We start from the raw sequence: 24,123 nt of genomic DNA on the forward strand, positions 1-24,123 counted from the left end.
AAATGTGAATTAAGAAAGAAAGGAAGGAAGGCAGGCAATCAATTTGTTTGCAAAACCTGCTAAAGCAATCACTTTATAAGCAAATCTGAGAAGCATCTGATTTGCCATGAAATGATGCAGATGAAGAGTGAGCAGCTCCCATTTGGCTGCAACTACTCACTTCTATACTTTGCAAAACACTCTTAGAGTGCTATTCCAAGCAATTTGTTTTTCAATGCAGTGATAGCTTAGTTGTTAGTTCCTGAGCAGGATTCAGAAGATGCCTTTTGCCAAGGCTGCAATTCAGTTGTGGTTAAGGGGGAAAAGATTTCCCATTTTTACAGCACTCCAACTGTAGTTTGTTTCTGGGAAAATATAATCACTTTTCCTCCTCTCTCCCTTAGCAGGTCTATTGATTGAGGGTGCCGTGTGGTTCACGAGTGCCGTGGCTTGGCCCTATTGGGCTGTGCCAGTGACATCAACAGTGATGAATAACACCACATTTCACTGCCCCCGCCCCACCCCAAGCTCACACTATTTCCCCCCTGCTGTACCATTTTTGTATCAAAAAAATGCAGCTCCAACCAAAGCAAGGTTATTCTTGCGACTCCCACCCTGCAGCAATGTCCTGCCATTTCAAGAACGCTTTGCTTCCTTTTTCATGTTGTTCTCTGAAGACTTTACGCTGCCCTGTTGAAGCGTCGGAAGCCGTAACTAGCCCACTTATCACCATTATTTTTAAAAAGCAGGGAACAGTAGTATAGCTATCTTACACAGGAAAGCTCCCCCCGCCTTGCCCTGCCACCAGCAGCTTCTGTTGGATAAGGGCTACTGTAAATACGGTGCTAAAGAAAATAAAATCAGTATTTTAAAAACTTCTGGAAAGGCTGAGTTTGCTCAGATTATTGAAGGACTGGTAAATATCACTTAGGACAGTAGTATGAGTATTTGAGGTTAAATTAAGAAGTGGGGGGGAGGAATCAGCAAAGCAACTTGTGTATGAATTCATTTAGGAATTAAAGAAATATTTGATGCCACTGTTGCTGTGGCAACACAAGCTGTAGGGGATAGAAGAACAGGCCAATATCTCTTCAGAAAAGCACTGTAAGAGTATGATTTCAGTCATTTCATCTTTCTGACATGCCACAATACCATAATCTGTAACAATTCAAACTTTCTAGACTTCAGTGCAGATGAAAATGGTATATTAGCAGACCAAAAGCTAAAACTAGGGCTGACAAACACTGTAACATTTTTTGTTGATTAATCATATAAGTTAACGTATGGCTTAATCGCTGAAATTGGCATAGATGTTCATATGAGTAAAAGAACAGTTTAATGAAAAAAGCACACACTTGTTATTTGATGCATGCAAGTAAAAGAGCAAGAGCCATCTTAGAAGAGGCATGGGGGGGAGAGGAGGAGGAGGAATACATTTTCTAACTAAGAATCAACAGATTTCATCCATTCCACTATGTTTAAAGGGGGGCGGGCAGGGAGGGAGAGAGCGAGCGAGCAAGAGAGAGAGACTAAAAAAGCTAACTCCCTGCTCAAAAAGATTTGAGTCTGGCTCAGGCTCAAAAGGGCCTTTGCTTCCTGCCTCTGCTGCTAGCCCTTCCTGCTAGTCTTGCCTCCAAAATCAAATGAACCTAAACCAAAACCAACCTCCCTTTATCTTTACAAAGGGGGAGAGGCAGAAAAGGTGCAGAAAAGGTGCAGAAAAGAGCAACTAAAATGGTCAATACCTTAGCAAGCATCAGACAGGGTGCAAAGGGCTCACATGTCCAAATGACAGTCAAGTGATGCACACCAGGGGAAAAGCTTACAACTTCACAAGGGGGCTGATGGGGTCTGAGCTGGCGGTGACTGGCCACAAAAGGGATCTTGGGGTTGTGGTGGACAGCTTGATAAAAACATTTACCCAGTGTGTGGCTACTGTGAAAAAGGCAATCCCCATGGTGGGCTTCACTAGAAAAAGAACAGAAAATAAAACTATCAATGTCATAATGCCTCTATAGAAACCTATGGTGCCTCCACACGTGGAATACTGTGTACAGTTCTTGTCATACACTGAAAAGTATTGTAGACTTGGAAAAGGTGTGGAAAAGGGCAACCCAAATAGTTAAGGCTTGAGCAGCTCCTCTAAAAGGAAAGGTTACAACATTTGGGGCTTTTTAGCTTAGAAACGAGGTAAGTGGGGACATGATAAAGGTGTACAAAATTATGCATGGTGTGGAGAACGTGGATAGGGAGAGGTTTTTCTCCCTCTCTCGTAATAATAGAACCCAATGGGGTCATCCCATGAAGCTGACTGGTGGGAGATTCAGGACAGATAAAAGGAAGTCCTTCACACAGCGCATAGTCAAACTGTGGAATTCGCTACCACAATATGTAGTGATGGTCACCAATTTGGATGGCTTTAAAAGGGGATTGGAGAAATTCATGGAGGAGGATAAGGCTATCAACGGCTGCTAGTTCTGATGGCTATAAGACCATCTCTTGCTGTTGTTCAGTTGTTCAGTCGTGTCCAACTCTTCGTGACCCCATGGACCATAGCACGCCAGGCCTTCCTGTCCTCCGCTCTCTCCCGGAGTGTGCTCAAGTTCATATTCATTGCATCGGTGATGCTACCTAGCCATCTCATCCTCTGCCGTCCCCTTCTCCTTTTGCCTTCAATCTTTTCCAGCATCAGGGTCTTTTCCAGGGAGTTTTCTCTTCGCATTAGGTGGCCAAAATATTGGAGCTTCAGCTTCAGTATCGGTCCTTCCAATGAGCACTCAGGGTTGATTTCCTTTAGGATGGACTGATTTGACCTCCTTGCAGTCCAGGGGACTCGTAAGAGTCTTCTCCAGCACCACAGTTCGAAAGCATCGATTCTTTGGCTCTCAGCCTTCCTTATAGTCCAGCTCTCACAGCCATATGTTGCTACTGGGAAAACCATAGCTTTGATTAGATGAACCTTTGTCGGCAAGGTGATGTCTCTGCTTCTTACTGTGCTGTCTAGGTTTGCCATAGCTTTCCTCCCAAGGAGCAAACGTCTTTTAATCTCATGGCTACAGTCACCGTCTGCGGTGATCTTGGAGCCCAAGAAAATAAAATCTGTCACTGCTTCCATTTCTTCCCCTTCTATATGCCAGGAAGTGATGGGGCCAGATGCCGTGATTTTAGTTTTGTTAATGTTGAGTTTCAAACCAGCTTTTGCACTCTCCACGTTCACCCTCAACAAGAGGCTCTTGAGATCCTCTTTGCTTTCTGCCATTAGGGTGGTATCGTCTGCGTATCTGAGGTTGTTGATAATTCTCCTGGCAATCTTAATTCCGACCTGTGATTCATCCAACCCGGCGTTTCTCATGATGTACTCTGCATATAAGTTAAATAAGCAGAGTGACAATATGCAGCCTTGTCGTACTCCTTTCCCAATTTTGAACCAATCGGTTGTTCCATGTCCAGTTCTTACTGTTGTTTCTTGATCCTCGTACAGGTTTCTCAGGAGACAGGTAAGGTGGTCTGGTACTCCCATCTCTTTAAGAATTTGCCACAGTTTGTTGTGATCCACACAATCAAAGGCTTTAGCGTAGTCAATGAAGCAGAAATAGATGTTTTTCTGGAATTCTCTTGCTTTCTCCATGATCCAGCTAATGTTGGTGATTTGATCTCTAGTTCCTCTGCCTCTTCGAAACCCAGCTTGTACTTCCGGTAGTTCTCGGTTCGCATACTGCTGAAGCCTAGCTTGTAGGATTTTGAGCATAACCTTGCTGGCATGTGAAATGAGCGCAATTGTACGGTAGTTTGAACACTCTTTGGCATTGTCTTTCTTTGGAATTGGAATGTAAACTGACCTTTTCCAGTCTTGTGGCCACCGCTAAGTGTTCCAGATTTGTTGGCATATTGAATGCAGCACTTTAACAGCATCATCTTTTCGGATCTTAAACAGCTCAGCTGGAAGACTGTCATCTCCGCTAGCTTTGTTGTTAGTAATGCTTTCTAAGGCCCACTTGACTTCACTCTCGAGTATGCCCGGCTCAAGTTCAGTGACCTCACTATCATGGCTATCAGGGACATTCAGATCTCTCCTGTATAGTTCTTCTGTGTATTCTTGCCTCCTCTTCTTAATCTCATCTGCTTCTGTGAGGTGCCTGCCTTCTTTGTCCTTTATCATGCCCGTCTTTGCACAAAACGTTCCCTTGAGATCTCTGATTTTCTTGAAGAGATCTCTAGTCTTTCCCATTCTGTTGTTTTCCTCCATTTCTTTGCATTGTTCATTTAAGAAGGCCTTCTTGTCTCTCCTTGCTATTCTCTGGAACTCTCCATTCAGTTGGATTTCGCTTCCCTTCTTTCCTCAGCTTCTTGTAAAGCCTCATCAGACAGCCACTTGGCTTTCTTGCATTTCTTTTTCTTTGGGATGGATTGAGTTGCTGCCTCCTGAACAATGTTACGGACCTCCGTCCATCGTTCCTCAGGCACTCTGTCTATGAGGTCTAATCCCTGAAATCTATTCCTCACCTCCACTGTATCTTCATAAGGGATATGATTTAGGTCATACCTGAATGGTTTAGTGATTTTCCCTACGTTCTTCAATTTAAGCCAAAATTTTGCAATAAGAAGCTCATGATCTGAGCCACAGTCAGCTCCAGGTCTTGTTTTTACGGCCTGTACAGAGCTTCTCCATCTTTGGCTGCAAAGGACATAATCAATGTGATTTCGATATTGACCATCTGGTGATGTCCATGTGTAGAGTCGCCTCTTGTGCTGTTGGAAAAGAGTGTTTGCTATGATCAGCGTGTTCTCTTGGCAAAACTCTATTAGCCTTTGTCCTGCTTCATTTTGTACACCAAGGCCATGCTTGCCTGTTATCCCGGTGATTTCTTGACTTCCTACTTTAGCATTCCAATCCCCTATGATGAAGAGGACATCTTTTTTTGGTGTTAGTTCTAGAAGGTGTTGTAGGTCTTCATAGAACCCATCAACCTCAGCTTCTTCAGCATCAGTGGTTGGGGCATAGACTTGAATTACTGTGATGCTGAATGGTTTGCCTTGGATTCGTACTGAGATCATTCTATCGTTTTTGAGATTGTACCCCAGTACTGCTTTTCCCACCCTTTTGTTGACTATGAGTGCTACTCCATTTCTTCTAAGAGATTCTTGCCCACAGTAGTAGATATAATGGTCACCTGAATTAAATTCGCCCATGCGTGTCTATTTTATTTCATTGATTCCCAAGATGTCGATGTTTAATCTTGCCATCTCTACGCCAGCCTAAAGTCCTGCATTTAAAATTGGACTTTCTGCTTCCGTTTTAAATGCAGGATCAGGACGGACTCCCTTTACATGTGCTTCCTTTTCCTTCTCCCCTTTCCCCCACCTTCTCCCCCTTATCTGAGTCTTCCATATGTTTCATTGATCAAGCTCCCCTTGCCACTTTTGCTCTTTTCACAGAGGGAACTCAAGCAGAACACGGTTGAGGTAATTTGATAGCTCATTATCTGAGATCTATTTAAAAACAGGATAAAGGTCATTTAGTGTGGGGGACGTCTCGGAGGTTCATGACATCATTTAAAAGGGCCTGCAAACTTCCATGAGTGAGCAATCTCAATAGCGGGATAAAAGCTCTGTGTGAAGGAGCCCTATGCTATGTCCAGTATCAGAGGCAGTATGCCTATGTACCTCAGTTGCTGGGAGCATGAATGGGAGGGTGCTGTTGCATTCATGTCCAGCTTGTGGGTTCCCCCTGGGAGGCTGGTTGGCCACAGTGGGAACAGAATGCTGGACTAGATGGACCTTGGTCTGATCCAGCATGGCTCTTCTTACTTTCTTATAGGGGTAACCAACAGCTGGAAGGGCTCACAGACAGGTCTGCCTGCTTTTCTCCTGAGCTTAAAATGATATTTCTGAGCATACTCAGGAGCATAATTTCAGCTGGGATCATATGATTTGTAGTAGGCTCTCAGTGTGTCAAAGTGGTCAATGAAATAAAAAAAAGTGGCCTTCTTCTCTCCCTGCCCCCTTTTGTTGGAAGGATTTAAAAATATTTCCTGAAGCAATCCACACATTCTTAAAAGTAAGATTTAAAAAACCCCTTACAAATCCCTTTGCTGGGATTTGTAAAAACAGGTACATGATCCTAGAAGAAAATTATTCTCCTTCTCATGCTAAGAAATGTAACTTCAGCTCAGGGGTTGGGCAGACAGGCCAGTGTATGTATGAGTCCTCCCTGATGCCAGTCTGCCGCCCCCACTCCGACTTTGCAAAGACAAACAGTTTTTTGCTGGCAAGGACGCCGTAACTGGAAGAGGAGGGAAAGGGCCTGAGAAAACTCTCTTGGCCTTGTTGAAGAGAATTTCTGTTGAATTCTCAAAAGAACTCTCAAGATTCTTTGAGTATTTCACATAAATGTCCGTAAATGCTCAGGTGATTTTCAAGGTATGCTAGGGGGTGCAGGTGGGGATGATGTCACATAGCCCCATTTATGGTTCCATCATTCTACTTTCCCATGGGTTTTCCTCCACCCTTCTTCCATTTGGCATGGAGATCCACAATACTTTCAGGATTGGTACGTGCACCATGCATGTTGCTCTCTTGCCATAATTTTGCTGGCATTGGTTGATTTTTTTATTGCATTATTATCTAAGCACAGCAACACAAAGGAAAATAATTTTCAGTGCACTGAATGATTTTGTTCAAACAAAAGGCATTTATCACTGAATAAGAACGTTTTCAGGCATGCAGCTGAATAGGCAATTTTCCTTCCCTCTATTCCACCTCATTAAAAAAAATTATTCCTCTCACGTGAGTGGTCTAGCGGAGTTAGAGGCATGAACAAGCACATGGTTGCAACTTGAATTGTTTTAAAAACTACTGATTCTGTATGATGTGTTTGTACATGTGTATGAGAGAGAGAGAGAGAGAAAGCAAGCAAGCAAGCAAGCAAGCAAGCAAGCAAGCTGCATCAAAGCAAGGTTGACATTAGCATCAGTAAAGAAAATCAACTAAAGTACACTGACTTTCGCAAGCAATACGCGGGAACCTTGCAACAAACCAGATACCAACTCTGTCCCCAGAGCCACTCTGGCAACATTATTACAGGACCTAACAACATCAAGGGAACATTTTGACCTCTCAGGACATTCTGTTGCCATTCTCCCGCAGAGGCATTTCAAAGGGAGACTCCGGACTCTTAAAAAGAGGTTTGAGTCTATTCATTTAGAGTTGAATCCAAGTAATGGTTTTCTGTTCTCTACAGCTGCTAATCAGCTTAGCAATGCTAGGATTATTGTGTTACCTCCAACTGCTGCTGTTGCGAATGGTCATTTTGCTTATACAATTGTTGCAAACTGCTTTATTCATGTCATGGTCATCTGATTTCACTTTACCCAGGTATATATGCACACATCTGCCAGCAGAGGGTAATGCTACATGCATCTGAGGAAGTAGGCTTAAATTAGGGATCTTGGAGGAATCAGTTTGTGGGGATGTAGCTCCATGAGCTTTCACTGGTTCGACCCCCTGGACTCTGGCCAGTTTTCTGCCATGGAGCCTGACTGAATCTGTAGCGAGTCAGGCCAGTCTGTGTTTTTTCTGTGTATTTTTTAATTTGCACAAATTACAGCTGAATTTTGTGCAATTTCCACAAGTTATGCAAATTATACAAATTTCAGTTGCAATTTACACAAATCCCTATTTGGACAAATTACGGCTCACCACCAGAAAAACAGCAAACACAAAAAGGTTATGGACTTCAGGGGAAAAACTGCAGCTCAGCCTGCAAACGCAGACCGAGTTGGGTACGCCACAGAACTACACTGGGCCAAAGGACAGATAGATTTCCCAGTGACGGATCTCCCTTGCTCTAGTCCACCTAAACTTGTGCCAGGATAAATCTGTTAGGCAGCCACACAACTCTTTCTTGTTTTTACCAAGCAATGAAAAGTAGACTTCCAGTCCTTCCTCCCTCTTCCTTGTTCCTTCCTCAGAATTTACAAAACTGAACCAGCATCCCTCCCTCTTCCCTTTCGTGTCATATTTTCACACTGTACGACTGCAGTGATTACTGATCTCATGTAAGCTGCTATGGGAGGCTTTTTGGCTAAAGAGTGGGGTAAAAATGCTTCAAATACATACTACATACATTTCCACCCAGATGCATTTAAATAAGCAATGAGACAGCAAAGAATGCTCCACCAGCTCAGCTGGGTTCACGCTGCAATTTTGCTGGGTCTCGCTGCTCTGTGCAAAGTCTAAAAAATCAAACACAGATGGCAGCTGGATTCTGAATTCACCAATACCAATCTGGAAAGACGGCCATTAAGCTGAGACCCAAGACTCCACTGAGAAATTTCAAAAGCACCCCTGCCTCTGAGAAAGTGCCAGCTACCTGCAGGTTTTATAAGTACTTGTACTTAAAATAAACGCTTCCTTTAAAACAATATATTCTGCTCCTCAAACAATGGGGGAGGGGATTTTTGACTGATCAAAAGGTTACATTTTGATGATTAATCAAACCAATGAGCTGCCTAAATATTGCAGTCATAGTTAAAACTTGGCACCTGGCTGAGGACAAACAGGAAGAGGCTTCTTCTACCTGCTAATGGTGGAAGCAAGATTGTCATCTCCTAATCAAAAAGTCAATGTTATGATACTTAGGGAGAAGGTCAATATTCCCCCTCTGAGCTCTCAATTACCAATGGGACTTTAGGATGCACTTTGTTTAACTGGGCTTTGGATTACAGAACAAAAGAGATATAAGGAGTGAAGAGAGCTAGAAGTTGAATCAATCAAACATTAAAACAGCCTCAGCAACAAGTCACCAGTTGCTCCCCAAGAGTGAAGAGGAACATATGGGGAGTAGTGTGCCATCTTCCACAGTAGCTCCTCCAAACATAGAGCCGAACCCTGGTGGGATGTGTGAACTTATTTGAGTGGATGAAATCTGCTCCCATCTGCTTCTGCAGAATGAGTGTCAGAATGACAGAACAGTCCCCCCGCACCCCGCCGGAAGGAAAAATCCACAAAACCGTACTTACCTTTGGGCTAGAGTGTCGCACGGTGACCCCTTCCTCTTCTGGGAGTCCGGGTTCGCCGAATCTGTTGAGTTGTTCCCAAGGCCGCTCATGTTGAATTAGTTCACACCTGAGGAACATACAGGGAACAAGGCTAAGGAACTCAACATGGTAAAGTAGATGGAAAAGAGATAACAAATTATTCACCCAGAGCACCTTCAGGAAGCAGGTCTCAGGTGACTGAGAAGAGGGAGAGAACAGCCCCGCTCTTCTGGGGGCCACCTCCTCTCTCTTTCAACAACCACACATACCATGTCCCAATATCCAACCAGCTTTCACGCACAATGGTTTGCCGCACATTATTCTGTCTTCTCAGCTTTGCTGACCTTTCACAGAACTTCCTGAAAAGTGGTTGGCCAGGCCTGACATCACACACGCAAAAGCTGGCCATGTGGGCAGCAGAACTGTCTGTCTCGGACTCCAGTGCCTATCACACTGCACTGGGGCTGTGCCTACAAAATGCCTTCAGCACAAGACTATGGCTTGTAAGAAACACTTATTCCAACACTCGCCAGAAAAAAAAAGGTGCATTTGGTTACTGAGCTATCACCATTCACCACTTTCGGTGCAAGGAAGAGGAGCAAGGTTCCTGGAAAGGAAACAACCCTAGATTGCACCAGCAAGAGAGCAAGGGCATGAATGATGCAAAAGAAGCTCTCCAATAGTCAGATCCTCAGCAAAGTGCATCCACTGAAATAGCCCCAAAGGAAGTTTTATTGGTTCATGCTGTTGTCCCCAGCTGAAGCAATCCACAAGTTCTTAAAGGAAGGTTTTTAAATGTGGTGCTTTTATGAAAGAAAACACAAGAGAAGAGCGAGCACACCATCCTAGGAAAGCAAAAAGGAATACCAACTCTCCATTAACACTCCTCTGTTGCTTTTGATTTTCAGGGGGAGATACTGCCAGCACCTTGCTAATAATGCTGGTTCATTCTGAATCCCCCCTCCCTGTTTTTTGTTTAGTGGAAAATAACTGTTGCCCATAGAAAACAACTGAGAAAGACAGAACTTCAGTGCAGCTGTGACTGGGAAGTACTGTATCTACTACAAAACCAAAGATAGTTGCAAAGACAGGAGTTTATGCTCTAACTCAGAACTTATCTCATGCAAGTAAATTGTGTTTTTTCTGAGTTTGCAAACATTAAAACTTTACAGAGCCAAACATTACAGAGCCAATGCAAATATAGTGCATCATTGCTATACCCATACCACGGTCTGGCTGTTGTGTAGCTGAGGGTGGAAGTGGGGATAGAGAGTGTAGTGTTTGACAATCCTGCAGTGTAGTCCTGTGCTATTTAAACTCCTGGCTTGTTAGTTTTTTTTAGGGAAATGTAGTAGGGTGGGAGTTGTGAAGCTGATTACAGTGGCAATACTTGGTAGTGGTGGAGAAGAGGGGGTGATTAATTGCTTTCCCACCTATGTTAGAAAAATAGGGGGACTCTTGGAGGGTGGATAGATTTTGATCACAAAAGCAGCCTGAAGGGAAAGTGTTAATTACTACCACCACTACCCACCTGTATTTCCAAAAAATTAAACATTCTTGAAACAAACATGTGCAGCCTGAGTCTCGGGCCGTCTAAACAATGCCTTAAAGTGCGGCAGTAGAATTCACTACCACCACCACTCCACCTCATTGGGAATTTTTTGGCAATGGCTGGTTTGGTTTTCCACCAAAAAATACCCCCCGCAAAAACACACGTCAGGCCACAGCTCAGTTTAGTTCAATTGCCCCCTCTCAGACTCCCCACCCCAATCCAGCCCTCCAGTGCATGCAGAAGCCTCAAGCTCCATTGACCTGCATTGAGCCGCTTTTGCCTGAGAAGCACATCATCTGATCACATCTGGTCAACAGTGGTGGTGCCAATCAGAGGGCAGGGTGTTTGATGCCGGATCCATCAATCCCCCATCAAAGTCTTAAAAAAACAAGCCAACCCAAACCTTTGAGAAGTGATGCAGTGCCAGCTTCTTCTATCCAGCTGCCTGCTGCTGTGGGCCAGGAAGGAACTGGCACCAGTAAGGTCAGCTTCACCCCCCAGCGTACGAAAGAAAACAGCTTCCTTCCCAGAGGGCTTGCTCCTCCAAAACTTTAAATCAATAAATAAAAGGCACAGCCTTTGAGGGCCAGGCAGCCAATTGGGTCCGATCCTGATCCTTCCCAAAGGGATGGGTCAAAAGGGCGCCGGCTGCCCCAGCTCAATTCTCTCCTCCTCCCATCACTGTGCCACAGTCTCTCAGCCAAGTGGAGGAGGTGGAGGCAGTGGCGGCAGTAGCAGGCCAGACAGACATGCGAGGAAAACCCTGCCTCTGTTTCACGTAAGCAGCAGAGCCGCTTGGTGAGTTCAATGCTCTATTGCATGTCTGCCCGGGAGGGTGGGGGGTAATCCTTTCGTGACCCCCTTGGCCCCACCCTCTGCCCCACCAACCACAGTGGTCACTGGCAGCCTTAAACTGAGCAGGGTGTCACTCTTCTCTTTCCCTATCTGTCCTGGTGATAGTTTGCTTCATTTTTGTGCAGAGCATTGGGGATTTATGCAACTGGTTAAATTATAGACACTGCATATGGTCTGAAAGTCTGTGTCTGAGTCTTTCACACAGACCCACAACCTGCCTTCCTGAGGCAAAAGTGCACGGTGCCCTATTAATGGTGGACCTTTGTTTTACCCCTGCCCAGTATCCGAAAGAAGGTTTCGCACGAAAGGTCCTATAAATATGCAACGTAGTCTTTTGGTAAGGGTTTCCCATCCCATCCCATCCCCCCACCCCCCTGATCCTAATCCTCAGCCCTGCTCTTAATCCCAGATCTCACTTTCCCTCATGCCACTCCTAACTCCTAATATAAAGTACAGTGTATAAGCCAGACTAATACTTTATGTTTTGAAAGGGCTAGGGGAACGTCTGCATAGCATTCAGTAATTTACAGCGTAATCTTATACACAACTACCCATAAATAAATCCCATTGAGTTCTGGTGTATTACTGCAGCAATTACATATATATAAAACAATGGTATGAGTCAGAGTAAAAAATGCCACCTAAAAGCGTTATGACTGACAAAAAAGAAAGCACCAAATTACATACAGATAGGAAAGAGAAGCTTGGGTTTTCTTACATTCTTGTGCGTATATCATCTATTTGAACTCTCAAAGGCTAAACACAATTTAAGACAATTATATATTGTAAAGTCTAAGGCTGTAATGCAGTGCACACTTTCTTGGGAGTAAGCCCCATTGAACACAGTGGGACATTGTTGTTGTTTATTTGTTCAGTCGCTTCCGACTCTTCGTGACTTCATGGACCAGCCCAAGCCAGAGCTTCCTGTCGGCCGTCGCCACCCCTAGCACCCCCAAGGTCGAGTCCGTCATCTCCAGAATATCATCCATCCATCTTGCCCTTGGTCGGCCCCGCTTCCTTTGGCCTTCCACTTTCCCTAACATCAGCATCTTCTCCAGGGTCTCCTGTCTTCTCATGATGTGGCCAAAGTACTTCAGTTTTGCCTTTAGTATCATTCCCTCAAGTGAGCAGTCTGGCTTTATTCCTGGAGTACGGACTGGTTTGATCTTCTTGCAGTCCAAGGCACTCTCAGAATTTTCCTCCAGCACCACCGTTCAAAAGCATCTATCTTCCTTCGCTCAGTCTTCCTTGTGGTCCAGCTCTCGCAGCCATAGGTTACTATGGGGAATACCATTTCTTTAACTATGCAGACCTTTGTTGTCAGTGTGATGTCTCTGCTCTTCACTATTTCATCAAGATTTGTCATTGCTGTCCTCCCAAGAAGTAAACGTCTTCTGATTTCCTGGCTGCAGTCAGCGTCTGCGGTAATCTTTGTGCCTAGAAATGCAAAGTCTGTCACTGCCTCCACGTTTTCTCCCTCTATTTGCCAGTTATCAATCAAACTGGTTGCCATAATCTTGGGTTTTTTTAGATTTAACTGCAACCCAGCGTTTGCACATTTTGTTCTTTCACCTTCGTCATAAGGGTCCTCAGCTCCTCCTCGCTTTCAGCCATCAAAGTGGTATCATTTGTATATCTGAGATTGCTAATGTTTCTTCCAGCGATTTTAACTCCAGCCTTGGCTTCATCAAGCCCAGCACGTCGCATGATGTGTTCTGCGTACAGGTTGAATAGGTAGGGTGAGAGTATACACCCCGCCGTACTCCTTTCCCAATCTTAAACCAGTCCGTTGTTCCGTGGTCTGTTCTTACCGTTGCTACTTGGCAGTGGGACATACTTCAGAGTAAACATACACAGGATTGCACTGCTTCCTATCTGTAAAGCAACTTTGAAAAGGGTGATTTGGAGTGGGAAATTAGCAGAGTGGTGGTGGTTACCCACCACATGACTTACATAATTATTAGATAGTTTGCATAATATGCAGATGAGGCTGTCCAGATTTGTGGAACTGGAATGTGGCAACCATACTTTATCTTGACACAGGAGTTAAGACTCTCATAGTGTAAACCTCTGAAAGATCAGGTGTGTAGTATGGGGGTACTCCTAGATCCCTCATTGTCACTGGGAGCCCAAGTGGACATGCTTGGTTGGTTATGCTTCGGCTGGTTTGCCAGCTACAGCCTCCCCTGGGGAGGGATAGCTCAGTCACAGTGGTACAAGCTCTAGCAATGTCAAGGCTGGATTACTGCAATGCGCTCTATGTGGGGCTGCCCTTGAGGCTGCTCCGGGAGCTGGAGCTAGCGCAGAATACTGCAGCTCGGCATGTAACTCCTTTGCTGAGGGAACTGCACTAGCTGCCTATTCACTACCGGGCCAAGTTTAAGGTTTTAGTACTAGGGTACAAAACCCTAAACAACTCGAGACCAGGATACCTGCGAGAGCTCCTTCTTCCTTACCAACCAGCCCAGTCATTGAGGTCATCGGAGGGCTTGCTCCTGGTGGTTCCACATGGACCTATGGCCCGATTGGAATCCACCAGGAGAACAGCCTTCAGCGTGGCAGCCCCCTTTCTTTGGAATTCCCTGCCCCTGGAGGTCAGGCAGGGACCAACACTGCGTTATTTCCAGCGCCTCCTGAAAACAGCACTATTCCAGGAGGCATTCTTTAATTGACCAATTATGGTTTTTATTGGCACTGTGTTTTTAAAGAAGTATAATTTTAATGTCTTGTTTTAATCTTTTTATTCTTTTATTTTTTGTGTTCGCCACTCTGAAATCTGTATTAGATATGGGGCAGTATATAAATATTGTAAACAAACAAACAAACAAACTTGCAACACTGATTCATTATTTGTAATGTTCTTCTGGGGGAAAAAAACATTAGGCTATTGGTGTACTTTGGTCCTTTTCCATTATTTATTATGAGCCTAGTATTTCATCTATGCATTTCTGTTTTGCTTTCTTTTCATTTTCTCCTCCAAGGTTTCTGGAGCCAGTGAGGATTACCTAATTGGTGTTTTGAAAAAAGTTAACATTTTGGGGTCCAATGTACCCCAATAGTTTTTGTATTAGTTTTGGTGTTTGGAATGTGACACCAATAAAATATATTTTTTATGTTAAACTGAAGTCATCAATCGTATATTTATTTCCAGCTAGGTCATTAAAGAGGTTTGTTGCATCCCCATGGCAGATAGATACTGGCAAAAAACAGATGGTGTAGGTAAGGGAGTTAAACGTATGACATTTAAACCCCCTAGCTTGTTTGAAATGATCCTCTATGCATTTTTGCTAATGCTTGAAGCACTATTATTGAGATGAAAACCTTTGTTCAGAGCCAGAGTTCTTTTTTCAGTATTACCACCAACAATCAATAACCCACTCACCCCTTGGGCCAGTAGCAATGGACACTGTGGTCAGCTGTCCTAATTTATGAGTATCAGGATAATGAAGAACAAGAGAACTACTGGTCAGGAACCAGCAGGCCAGCCAATGACCACAGATCTAATTTTATTCCTCCACTTTGGCATATTTAAAGTATAAATAATGCCAAAGTAAACGTAACAGGCAAGAGGGGGAGAATCTTGACTCTTTTGAAACTAGAGACTGCAAAACTCATCTGCTCTGGGTACAAGAGCTATACATCCATTACAGACTTGACTTTATTTATCATCCATTTCCTTCACTGCTTTCCAGTTTGCTTAAACAAACCACTACTTACTTATATCCAGCCCTGGCTTTGCTTCAAAAACAAAATTTAATTCGCACCAGAAATTATTACACCAATGTGAAAACTTTTGGCTTTGGCTCATGCAGGCCAGAAAAATCATTCACAAAAGCCTTAAAACATCAGTCACAAAGGCAAGGCCATTGTTCAAAAGCAATGTTTTTCAGGATCAGGGCCACAAAATACATGCACCCCACCTGCTCAAATCCCATTCAGGGAGGACAAGAAGATTGTGACCTTGGCAATGTGGCCAATAAAACCAAGAGAGGCTATGGACAAAACTGCAGGCATAGCTGAAATCTTTGGCTCCGTGCAGACCCTTGATGTAATATGTTCAGGTTTATTTTTTTTAATTGTAAATCCAGTTTATTTTGCAACAGCCCTTGCCAAGGCTGACAAGCCAAAGACAATTTAAACTATCCTAAAAATAACTCTGATGGTTCAGCTGGAAAAATGATTTGACCTAAGAGCTCAAAATTAATCTTCTGACTCTAAAGGTGGTACTTACTCTGTGGAATGGTGGGGAGGGGGCAGTGGAGTAGTTGCAGTTTTGTACATCCACAATCCACACACCCTGTTCTCAGCTACAAGAAATCCAGTGTATGGGGATTTTGCACATTATACTATCTTGCTCATAGGAAAGGGAAATTAGAGGGGGAATGAGAACCTAAACCAATTGCTTGCTTATTTGTGTTGGGGAGGGGAAGGAATGGACATGGGTGCAACAGCAAGGGTTGAAATATTTACACTAAATAAAAAGTCTTGAAATAGTTTGCCATATTGTCTGGGACAATACTTAGGCTTGGTAAACTGACAGAAGGAATGGTTTAGCAGAGGCCAGAGTGGTCGATGGAAAAAGTGATGTATGTGGGAGGCCAAGAATCTGCCATGGACGTACAGGGTGGCCTCAAGCTCAGCTTCCCTGATGGAAGAGAAGACCAAGAACCACCTTACAGGTATACCCCTAAGGTATACTTCTGGGCAGGCAGGGCCATGGTCAGAGCTATGCAAATGGGAAGGAACCCAGAGGTAGGCAGAGCATGTGAGCGTAAGAAACCCTGCCTCCACAGTTGCATGCTCTGCTCATTCTTCCCATGTTGAGCTCCACAATCTTATTCAGTAGCCAAGCACAGAGGGACACAGACCAGAGTGACCTAGCTAAAGAAAGACTTCTCAGGTGCTCTGATTTGTTTCCCTCTAATTCAGCTCCAGAGACTCCCAGGAGCTGATGAAGAAGAGAATGACTGGGGCACTGGAGTGAGAAGTGTCCTCTCCTGGCTCAGTTGCTATCGTTTACTTAGCTGCTGCCTCCTCCTTTCTGGCACAGGTACAGCAGCCTCAGTAGTTTGAAGCTTGCTGCCTTTCAAAAAGGTGTTCTACCCATCTGTTTCTGTCAGGAAGAGAGATGCAGTTACTGTGGACTTACAACTGACATCTATGATGCTTTAATTACTGCTTCTCCTGGTATCCCTGACACTATGGCTGAAATTTAAATGCAGCTAGTCACTCGAAAACCTACAGCCATGTGACACATCCTGGCTTAGTTCCTGTTGCAAATCAGGGGGAAACTGGTAGCATCCACAGGTAGTGAGAAGCTAAATTAGGGAACTACTGCTCAAACAATATTATTTCATTATTTCATTATTTCATCAGCAAACATCATTTCTGGGGCAGTTGTTATTTATTGTTCTGGTCACCATCATCCAATTGTCTGACATCTATGCAAATGCAGGGAGAATCTCAATTAGAAATGATTAAGAGCATACTTAGCGAGCCAAGACAACACATCTAGAGCTCCTCTCCATCGTAGCCTATTAGTTGCTAAACTCTGTATTTGGGACTTCTCTATTTTTCAACTTTTGCAGACTGCAAAATACTGGAACCACCTGTCGACACAGCAAGAATATCTATGAATCATTAAGCAAAATGCTTGACTGAGCCAGAAAAGGCAGGGTTCTGACTTGATTTGGTAAGTGGAATTTTCTGTCTTTGACCTCCCATTAGGGAGAAAGCGTCAACAGCCCATCTCAAGCCAGCCACATCAGTTATCAGCCAAAGAAAATAAGCATGCCACTGCCTGGGAGCAGTGTGGGGAAAGGGTGAGATTCCAGAGACTCATCTGTCATTGGATGGGCAAGAGCCACCTGCTTCCATGCCAAACTCTGCTTGCATTTCCATCTCACCTGTTCCAGCAACTGTGCAACCCAGGCTTCCCTCAACATAACTGGATGCTGATCCTTGACAGGCAGTTCCCAAGCAACTACCTTGTTATGGGCCGATTGTTAACAGCATGCCCCTGATTGGGATCAAAAACAAGTTCCCACAATCATCTAAGTTGTGTCACTCTTGTCTTCCTTCAGGCCAAGTCTTAGGGAGATGCCAACAGATGGAGCTACTGGCACTGTTAAGTATTATAGTCCTTAGGAAGAACAGTCTGCATGACAATAATCTAGTCACTAGATTCTAGTGTGTATGTGTGGTGTATTGTCCAGAGGGTCTCTTTCAGAGGTCAGAAGTAGCACCAGTCTAAATGTAAAGAATCAAGCCAGAGTTCTCATCCATCGGGCATTTACATAGAGGCTTCCCACCATACAGTGGAGCCATGAAGATCATCTTTATTCACTAACACTTTTTTAAAATTTGCCTGCCCACACATACATGGTAATGGTAGGCTGCTGAGCCATGTGTCTGGCAAGCCACTCATCCAAACAGACTTCAGGAAGCTCAGAGTGAATGCTCAAAAAGCCAACCACAAATGCTCAGCTGGATGCACAGGGAGAAATGCTTCCAAAAGGTGACAGGAGGTAAAGTGAGGGACCTCAGCTCCAGCTCTCCCCCAGTGCTGGCACTGGACTTCTCTATATCAGGGGCAAAGTCAAAAGACGACCCAGTGCAGGTGGAGCACTGCATGCACAGAAAAAGCACATCCATCTGATCCACGCAAAATACCACATGCTGATCAAGGGTCATGTCACATGTTATGGATTAAGAGTATCTATGACACATGCATTCATGGACATATCATGTTTGAAGCAGGTATCCGTCTGGCTGGCCCTGCTATCAGCCAGGGTGGGGCAGCCTGTGTGGGCAGCAGATCTTGGAGCAGCAAGAAAAGGCAGCAAAATGTTGATTTATCTTATCACTAGGTGGGGTGGGGGTAGCCATTTGGACTTCCTATCTCAGGCACCAAAATGCCTTGGACAATCAGCTATCTTCTCCAGCAGATGGGGAGCCATAATCTTCCCCACTGGAGCCATTCCTTTTTCATTTGCAATGGTTTACAGAGACTCCTCTGTAGAGCAGGTTACAACTCCTGAACTGTCCCTTCTGCAAAGGAATTCTGATTGAGGGAGACAAGAAAAGACATTTTTAACCTCACCATTAAAACAAACTGAGATTTAGAGTGATGAAAACTGTAATTGGGCTTTAATCAAACAAATTGTAATTTTGCTACTGATTGCCACAGGGGTAGGTTTGGACTCCAAGTGATTTGCCCTTGGCTAGATTTTCTGAAGAGCAGTTGATGCTGGTGAGGTGAGGGCCACCAACGCAAGATATGGGCACAAAAGGCAGCCCTGATAGGAACCTTGTGTCCTCTTCTCATTTGCAAAGAAGCCTTCCTATCTGGCTGGAGCCCTGGAGGCTTAATTGACTGGTATTTACCAAGCACTTAAGATCCACCCAGGGGAAGGTGCTACAGGATTGAGAAGAATGAATATTATTAGCTGCCAAGCTAGTGCTGAAAGACAAGCCCTGCCCAGCAACAGGGCAACAAAGCACTCGGATTGTACACAGACAGTATAGTTATCTAAGAAGAGCACCCACCTATTCTGTGCAGCAATTTGTTCTCCAGAAAAACACCCCCTATCTTTCATGCCCAAGTGGTGCACGGCCTGCAACAGCAGCCTGGCACCAAAAACAAAACCTCACCATGAGCTGTCCTTTGCGTGGCTGCGTCATGGCCTGGTCTTCCTGGGATAGTGTGAGCAAGAGCCTGGGGCCAAAATTGGTTCTAGATCAACAGTAGGTCACAGTTTTCATGCAAGGACAGACATCAGGTGAGGGAGGAAAGGAACCTGCCCAGGTAGTCCGGCAAACAGGGGCCACAACCACATTGGTCCAGTGCAAGTGCTGAGCCTGGCATGTGAAAAATGGGGAACACCATAAAGGGGGATTAGACAAACTCAAGCATGGTAGATCTAACTGCAGCTACAAACCATGACGACTAAATGGGATCCCCACATCCAGAAGCAGTATACTTCCAAGTACCAGATACTGGAGGACATGATGATGATGGTGATTATAATAATATCAACCTATATACTGCTTACCATATCAAAAGATACCTCTAAGTGGTTTACAGAAACAGATTAAAATACATAATTACAAATACAAAGAAATCTGTTAAAATATTTAAAATATTTCAAACCAAATCTACAGAATAACGAACAAGCGATGGCCAACACCTTCATGTCTTACTTGGCTAGCCAATATTGAAAACAGCATGCTGGAATAGTTGTAGTTTTGGAATGGAAACTGCCTTGGTCGCCCTGTGGGATGACCTCTGCTGGGAGAGGAACAGGGGGAGTGTGACCCTGTTGATTCTCCTGGACCTCTCAGTGGCTTTCGATACCATGGTATCGACCATGGTATCCTTCTGGATAGGTTGTCTGGGTTGGGAGTTGGAGGCACCGCACTGCAGTGGTTCCGCTCCTACTTGGATGGCCGACTCCAGAAGGTGGTGTTGGGGGATTATTGCTCTGTGCCATGGAAATTGTGCCATGGGGTTCCACAGGGCTTTGTTTTATCCCCCATGCTATTTAACATCTACATGAAACCGCTGGGGGAAGTTATCCGGAGGTGTGGGCTGAGGTGCCATCTATATGCGGATGACACCCAGCTCTACCTCTCTTTCTCATCAAAACCAGGTGAGGCAGTGGCTGTTCTGAACCAGCGCCTGGGCACGGTAATGGACTGGATGAGGGCCAATAAACTGAAACTCAATCCAGACAAGACGGAGGTACTGTTAGTGGGTGGTTCGTCTGCTCGGCTAGGTGATATTCAACCTGTTCTGGAGGGGGCTGCACTCCCCCTAAAGAATCATGTTCATTGTTTGGGGGTTCTCTTGAATCCAGAACTGTCACTTGAGGCACAGGTGAACTCAGTGGCACGGACCACTTTTTATCAGCTTAGGCTGGTGTACCAACTACGCCCTTATCTGGACAGAGATAGCCTAGCTGCAGTTCTCCATGCTCTGATAACTTCTTGTCTAGATTACTGCAATGCGTTATATGTGGAGCTGCCTTTGAAAACAGTCCGGAAACTTCAGTTGGTCCAAAACAGGGCAGCAAGATTGTTAACAGGGACTGGCCAGTGAGCTCATATTATGTCAGTACTTTTTCAGCTGCACTGGCTGCCAGTCCATTTCCAGGCCCGATTCAAAGTGCTGGTGTTAACATTCAAAGCCCTTCACGGCTTGGGGCCAGGTTACCTGAAGGATCGCCTCCTCCCATATGTGCCTGCCCGGGCCTTAAGATCATCCTCAGTGGCCCTTCTCCGTGAGCCCCTGCCAAAGGAAGGGAGGCGGGTGGCTACTAGGAGGAGGGCTTTTCTGCTGTGGCACCCTGGATGTGGAATGAGCTCCCTAGTGAGGTTCGCCTGGCACCTACACTGTATTCCTTTCGGCGCCAGCTGGAGACCTTTTTATGTTCCCAGGCATTTTAGCTTTCTAGACTTTTAGCTTTGCTGTTTTAAATCTGTATTTTAAATTCCTGCACTGATTCTAGGTTTTATTGCGGTTGTATTGTTATAGTGTGGTTTTAATGTTCTATATATTTTATATTGTTTTATTGTGTACTGTTTGGTTTTAATTTTTGTGAACCGCCCAGAAAGCTTCGGCTATTGGGAGGTATAGAAATAAATAAATAAATAAATAGTTCTTCTGCCCTTAAACTTGTGAATTACTGAAGCCACACAAATATTTGCAAAATTGACAGAAGTGCATGAAGGGCTTTGAGTTCTTTATTCCACCTACAAATGTGGAACATAACATCTAGTCATAACATCTAGTTATGATATTTAGTATCCCACACTTTTAGTCTCAACTTCTTACAAAGAAGTTGAAACACAAAATAGACTATAAAAGCCACATTAAAAAATACAGTCCAGCAGCATGAATAAAAACATTACACGGAAACACAGTACAGGGCCTCAAGATGTTGACTTGAACGCGCAGGTTGGTATATTTGATGTGTTTCCAAGTAAAGCCCATTGTGCTATGCCATCGTAATGTCACACTTACAAAAAATAGATCCCTTTGAACAATAGGAACATAGGAATTTGCCTTATATTGAATTAGACCATTGGTCCATCTAGCCCAGTATTGTTGACACCAACTGGCAGTGGCTCTCCAGGCAAGATTTTTTGCAGCCCTACCTGGAAATGCTGAGGACTGAACCTAGGACCGTCAGCATGCAAAGCAGGTGCTCCACCACTGAACTATGGCTCCTCCCCAAGAAGGCTTTCAAAAGAACCCCCATCCACCTGGAACTCTCCACATTAATGTCTATACTCCTGCAATGCTTAAGGATTAATTATTAGCAACAAGATATGTCAACTCAGATGCTTCCTGCTGAAGCACCCTGTCTTGTAGGTTCTCATAACCTTTGCCCAGAAGGTAACTGCGTACAAGATGATTCCCATATCTGATTCAATGTATCAGAAATGATCACTGTGCTAAGTAATGGCATTAGAAGTATCTGCCTTGCTGAAAAACGAAAAACAAGCAGAAGTGACGGCTAAAATACTGTTGCATGAGATGATAGCAAGGTTTTTATTTCCAACAGCAATTTAAAACTTCAACATTAACAATCGTAATGCTCTGTCTCCACATGTTTGCTTTATACAAAGATGTGGGAGTTCTGGTTTTGAAGTCTGCATTTCAATTGGTGGCCAAGCCAGGCAAAAGGGAAGGCAACCAGCAAACCTAACAAAGGAGTAGTCAGGATCAAGTAATTTGCAGAGACGAAGATGATTGCATGGCATTAGGGGTACACTTTCTCAGCTCCATCACTGCTGAAAACTGCTCAGTTCATGGAGTCAGCTGTAACTTTTTGTATCAGTTGTTTCAGAATCCAGAGCAGCTGCCCACTTACAGTGAAGCAGATTATCAGTTACGTAGTGCCAAATCAGCGTACGCGATGCTTTGCAGAGGAAACGAAGCTTAAAAAACAACGGATGGAGGGTGAGAGGGAGCGAGTGGTTCCTTGCTCCAAGAAACTTGCTATCTAAAATGCCAACTGAGGCAGTGAGGCAGCAAAGGATGACTCTGACCAAGCGTAGTTACCTATAAAAAGGTAAAGGTGTCCCCAACCAGTCGTGTCCGACTCTAGGGTGTGGTGCTCATCTCCATTTCTAAGCCGAAGAGCCAGCTTTGTCCGAAGACACTTCCATGGTCATGTGGCCGGCATGACTGAACACCGAGGTGCACGGAACACTGTTATCTTTCCCGCTGAAGCGGCACCTATTTATCTACTTGCAATTTCTTGCTTTCGAACTGCTAGGTTGGCAGGAGCTGGGACTGAAGACGGGAGCTCACTCCGTCACGCGGCACTCGGGTCTCGAACTGCTGTCCTGCCGACCTTCCGGTCTGCAGTTCAGCGTCTTAACCACTACGCCACCGTGGCCTCTAAGTTACCATTTTTGGCTGCATTTCACCTGCTACCGGTACTTATTTCCACATTTTAGCACCCAGATCTTTCTTGCTTCTGCTGCTTTACAGATCCCTCTATTATTAAGATGAATTATTTGAATCACAGCTCCATCGACTTTGTACTTTGTTTAAGCTTCACTCATCCTGAGTATAAGCCCCATAAAGAGGCAGCATCAGCTTTGTGTTTTCTCTTCACCCCCCAACCCTTTTCTCTGCATGCACTTCATTCTTTCCTGCCTGAAACTAATTGCTCAGAATCTGAGGAAATGCAAAAGGGGATGGGAGAGAGGAAGAGTGGAAGCTGTATTTGCAAAAATGGTTATCAAATAACTTTGGTTAACTTATGTGATGAAGTAGCCTCTTATACTGAATCCGACCATTCTCAGTCTTCTCTGACTGGAAGTGGATGTCAAGCAGAAGCCTTTCCCAGCACGTTTAACCAGGGATGCCAGGACTGAACCTGGGGCCTTCTACATGATGATGATGGACGACGACGATGATGGACATGCTCTGCCACTCAACTATGGCCCTTCCCCCTACTATGGCTGTTGGGTATAAGTACAATACAGTCTCCAGGGAGGTTGACAACACAGTAAAAAGTGACACATTGCTCACAGAGTCTGCCTAAAAGGGAGCTGCCTAAAGCAGGAGTGTTGAACTTCAGGATTGCGGAGCCTGAATTTGGCCCTCCAGGACTCCCTTTTCTCCCGGCCTCACCCCTTTCCCCTGAGTGCCAATCATGTGGTGGTTTCCTGGCTTTTGTGCAGTTTTTCCCATTCAAAAAGGATGAAATGCTTCTCTTAAGGCAGCAAGAGCTTTCAGCTAAAATATTCTGGTATTCTGGACTTTTGCCCCAGCTCCTTTTGCCTTCTGCCCCACCCGCCCCTGAAATGTGGTCCTGAGAGCTTCTATGAAACTGAATTCAGCCTTTGGGCTAAAATAGGTTCAACAACCTTGGCCTAAAGGGAGTTTATCCCTCTGGAATAAGCACTCAATTGCCCCACCATGGCACTGATATCTACAAAACCAAGAAAAATCACCAAGGAGGGAGCAACTGGAATTGCACTCGTTTCTGGACAAACTTTTTGCAATGCAAGCCTCAAAGTATCTAGAACAATATACAGTCTAGAACAGAGGACTTGGCCTGTGTGATTTCCATAGGAAGCAAAACCCAGAAAGGATTGGGGGGAGGGGGTTTAAAATCCAGAACCTGGCAATGGGTACTGCTAGGAAAAGGCTGCTGCTGAAATTGGGTCAACATTGGC

General features: G+C 44.6%; 1 protein-coding gene across 15 annotated transcripts in view; it reads right to left on the reverse strand.

Annotated features, from left to right (window-relative positions):
• Positions 1–24,123, reverse strand: part of NCOA1 (nuclear receptor coactivator 1) — a 406,595-nt gene that overhangs the window by 121,540 nt on the left and 260,932 nt on the right. For all 15 annotated transcript variants that reach the window (XM_084829475.1, XM_084829481.1, XM_084829477.1 and 12 more), the window contains one exon: positions 9,000–9,105. In XM_084829475.1, the coding sequence (XP_084685601.1) occupies positions 9,000–9,088 (89 nt within the window). In that variant the 5' untranslated portion in view covers positions 9,089–9,105. The remainder of the gene's footprint in view (positions 1–8,999; positions 9,106–24,123) is intronic.

The sequence above is a fragment of the Heloderma suspectum genome, chromosome 1 (assembly GCF_057233095.1).
Source record: "Heloderma suspectum isolate Gila_16-S chromosome 1, 16-S_ref, whole genome shotgun sequence".
NCBI lineage: Eukaryota > Metazoa > Chordata > Lepidosauria > Squamata > Helodermatidae > Heloderma > Heloderma suspectum.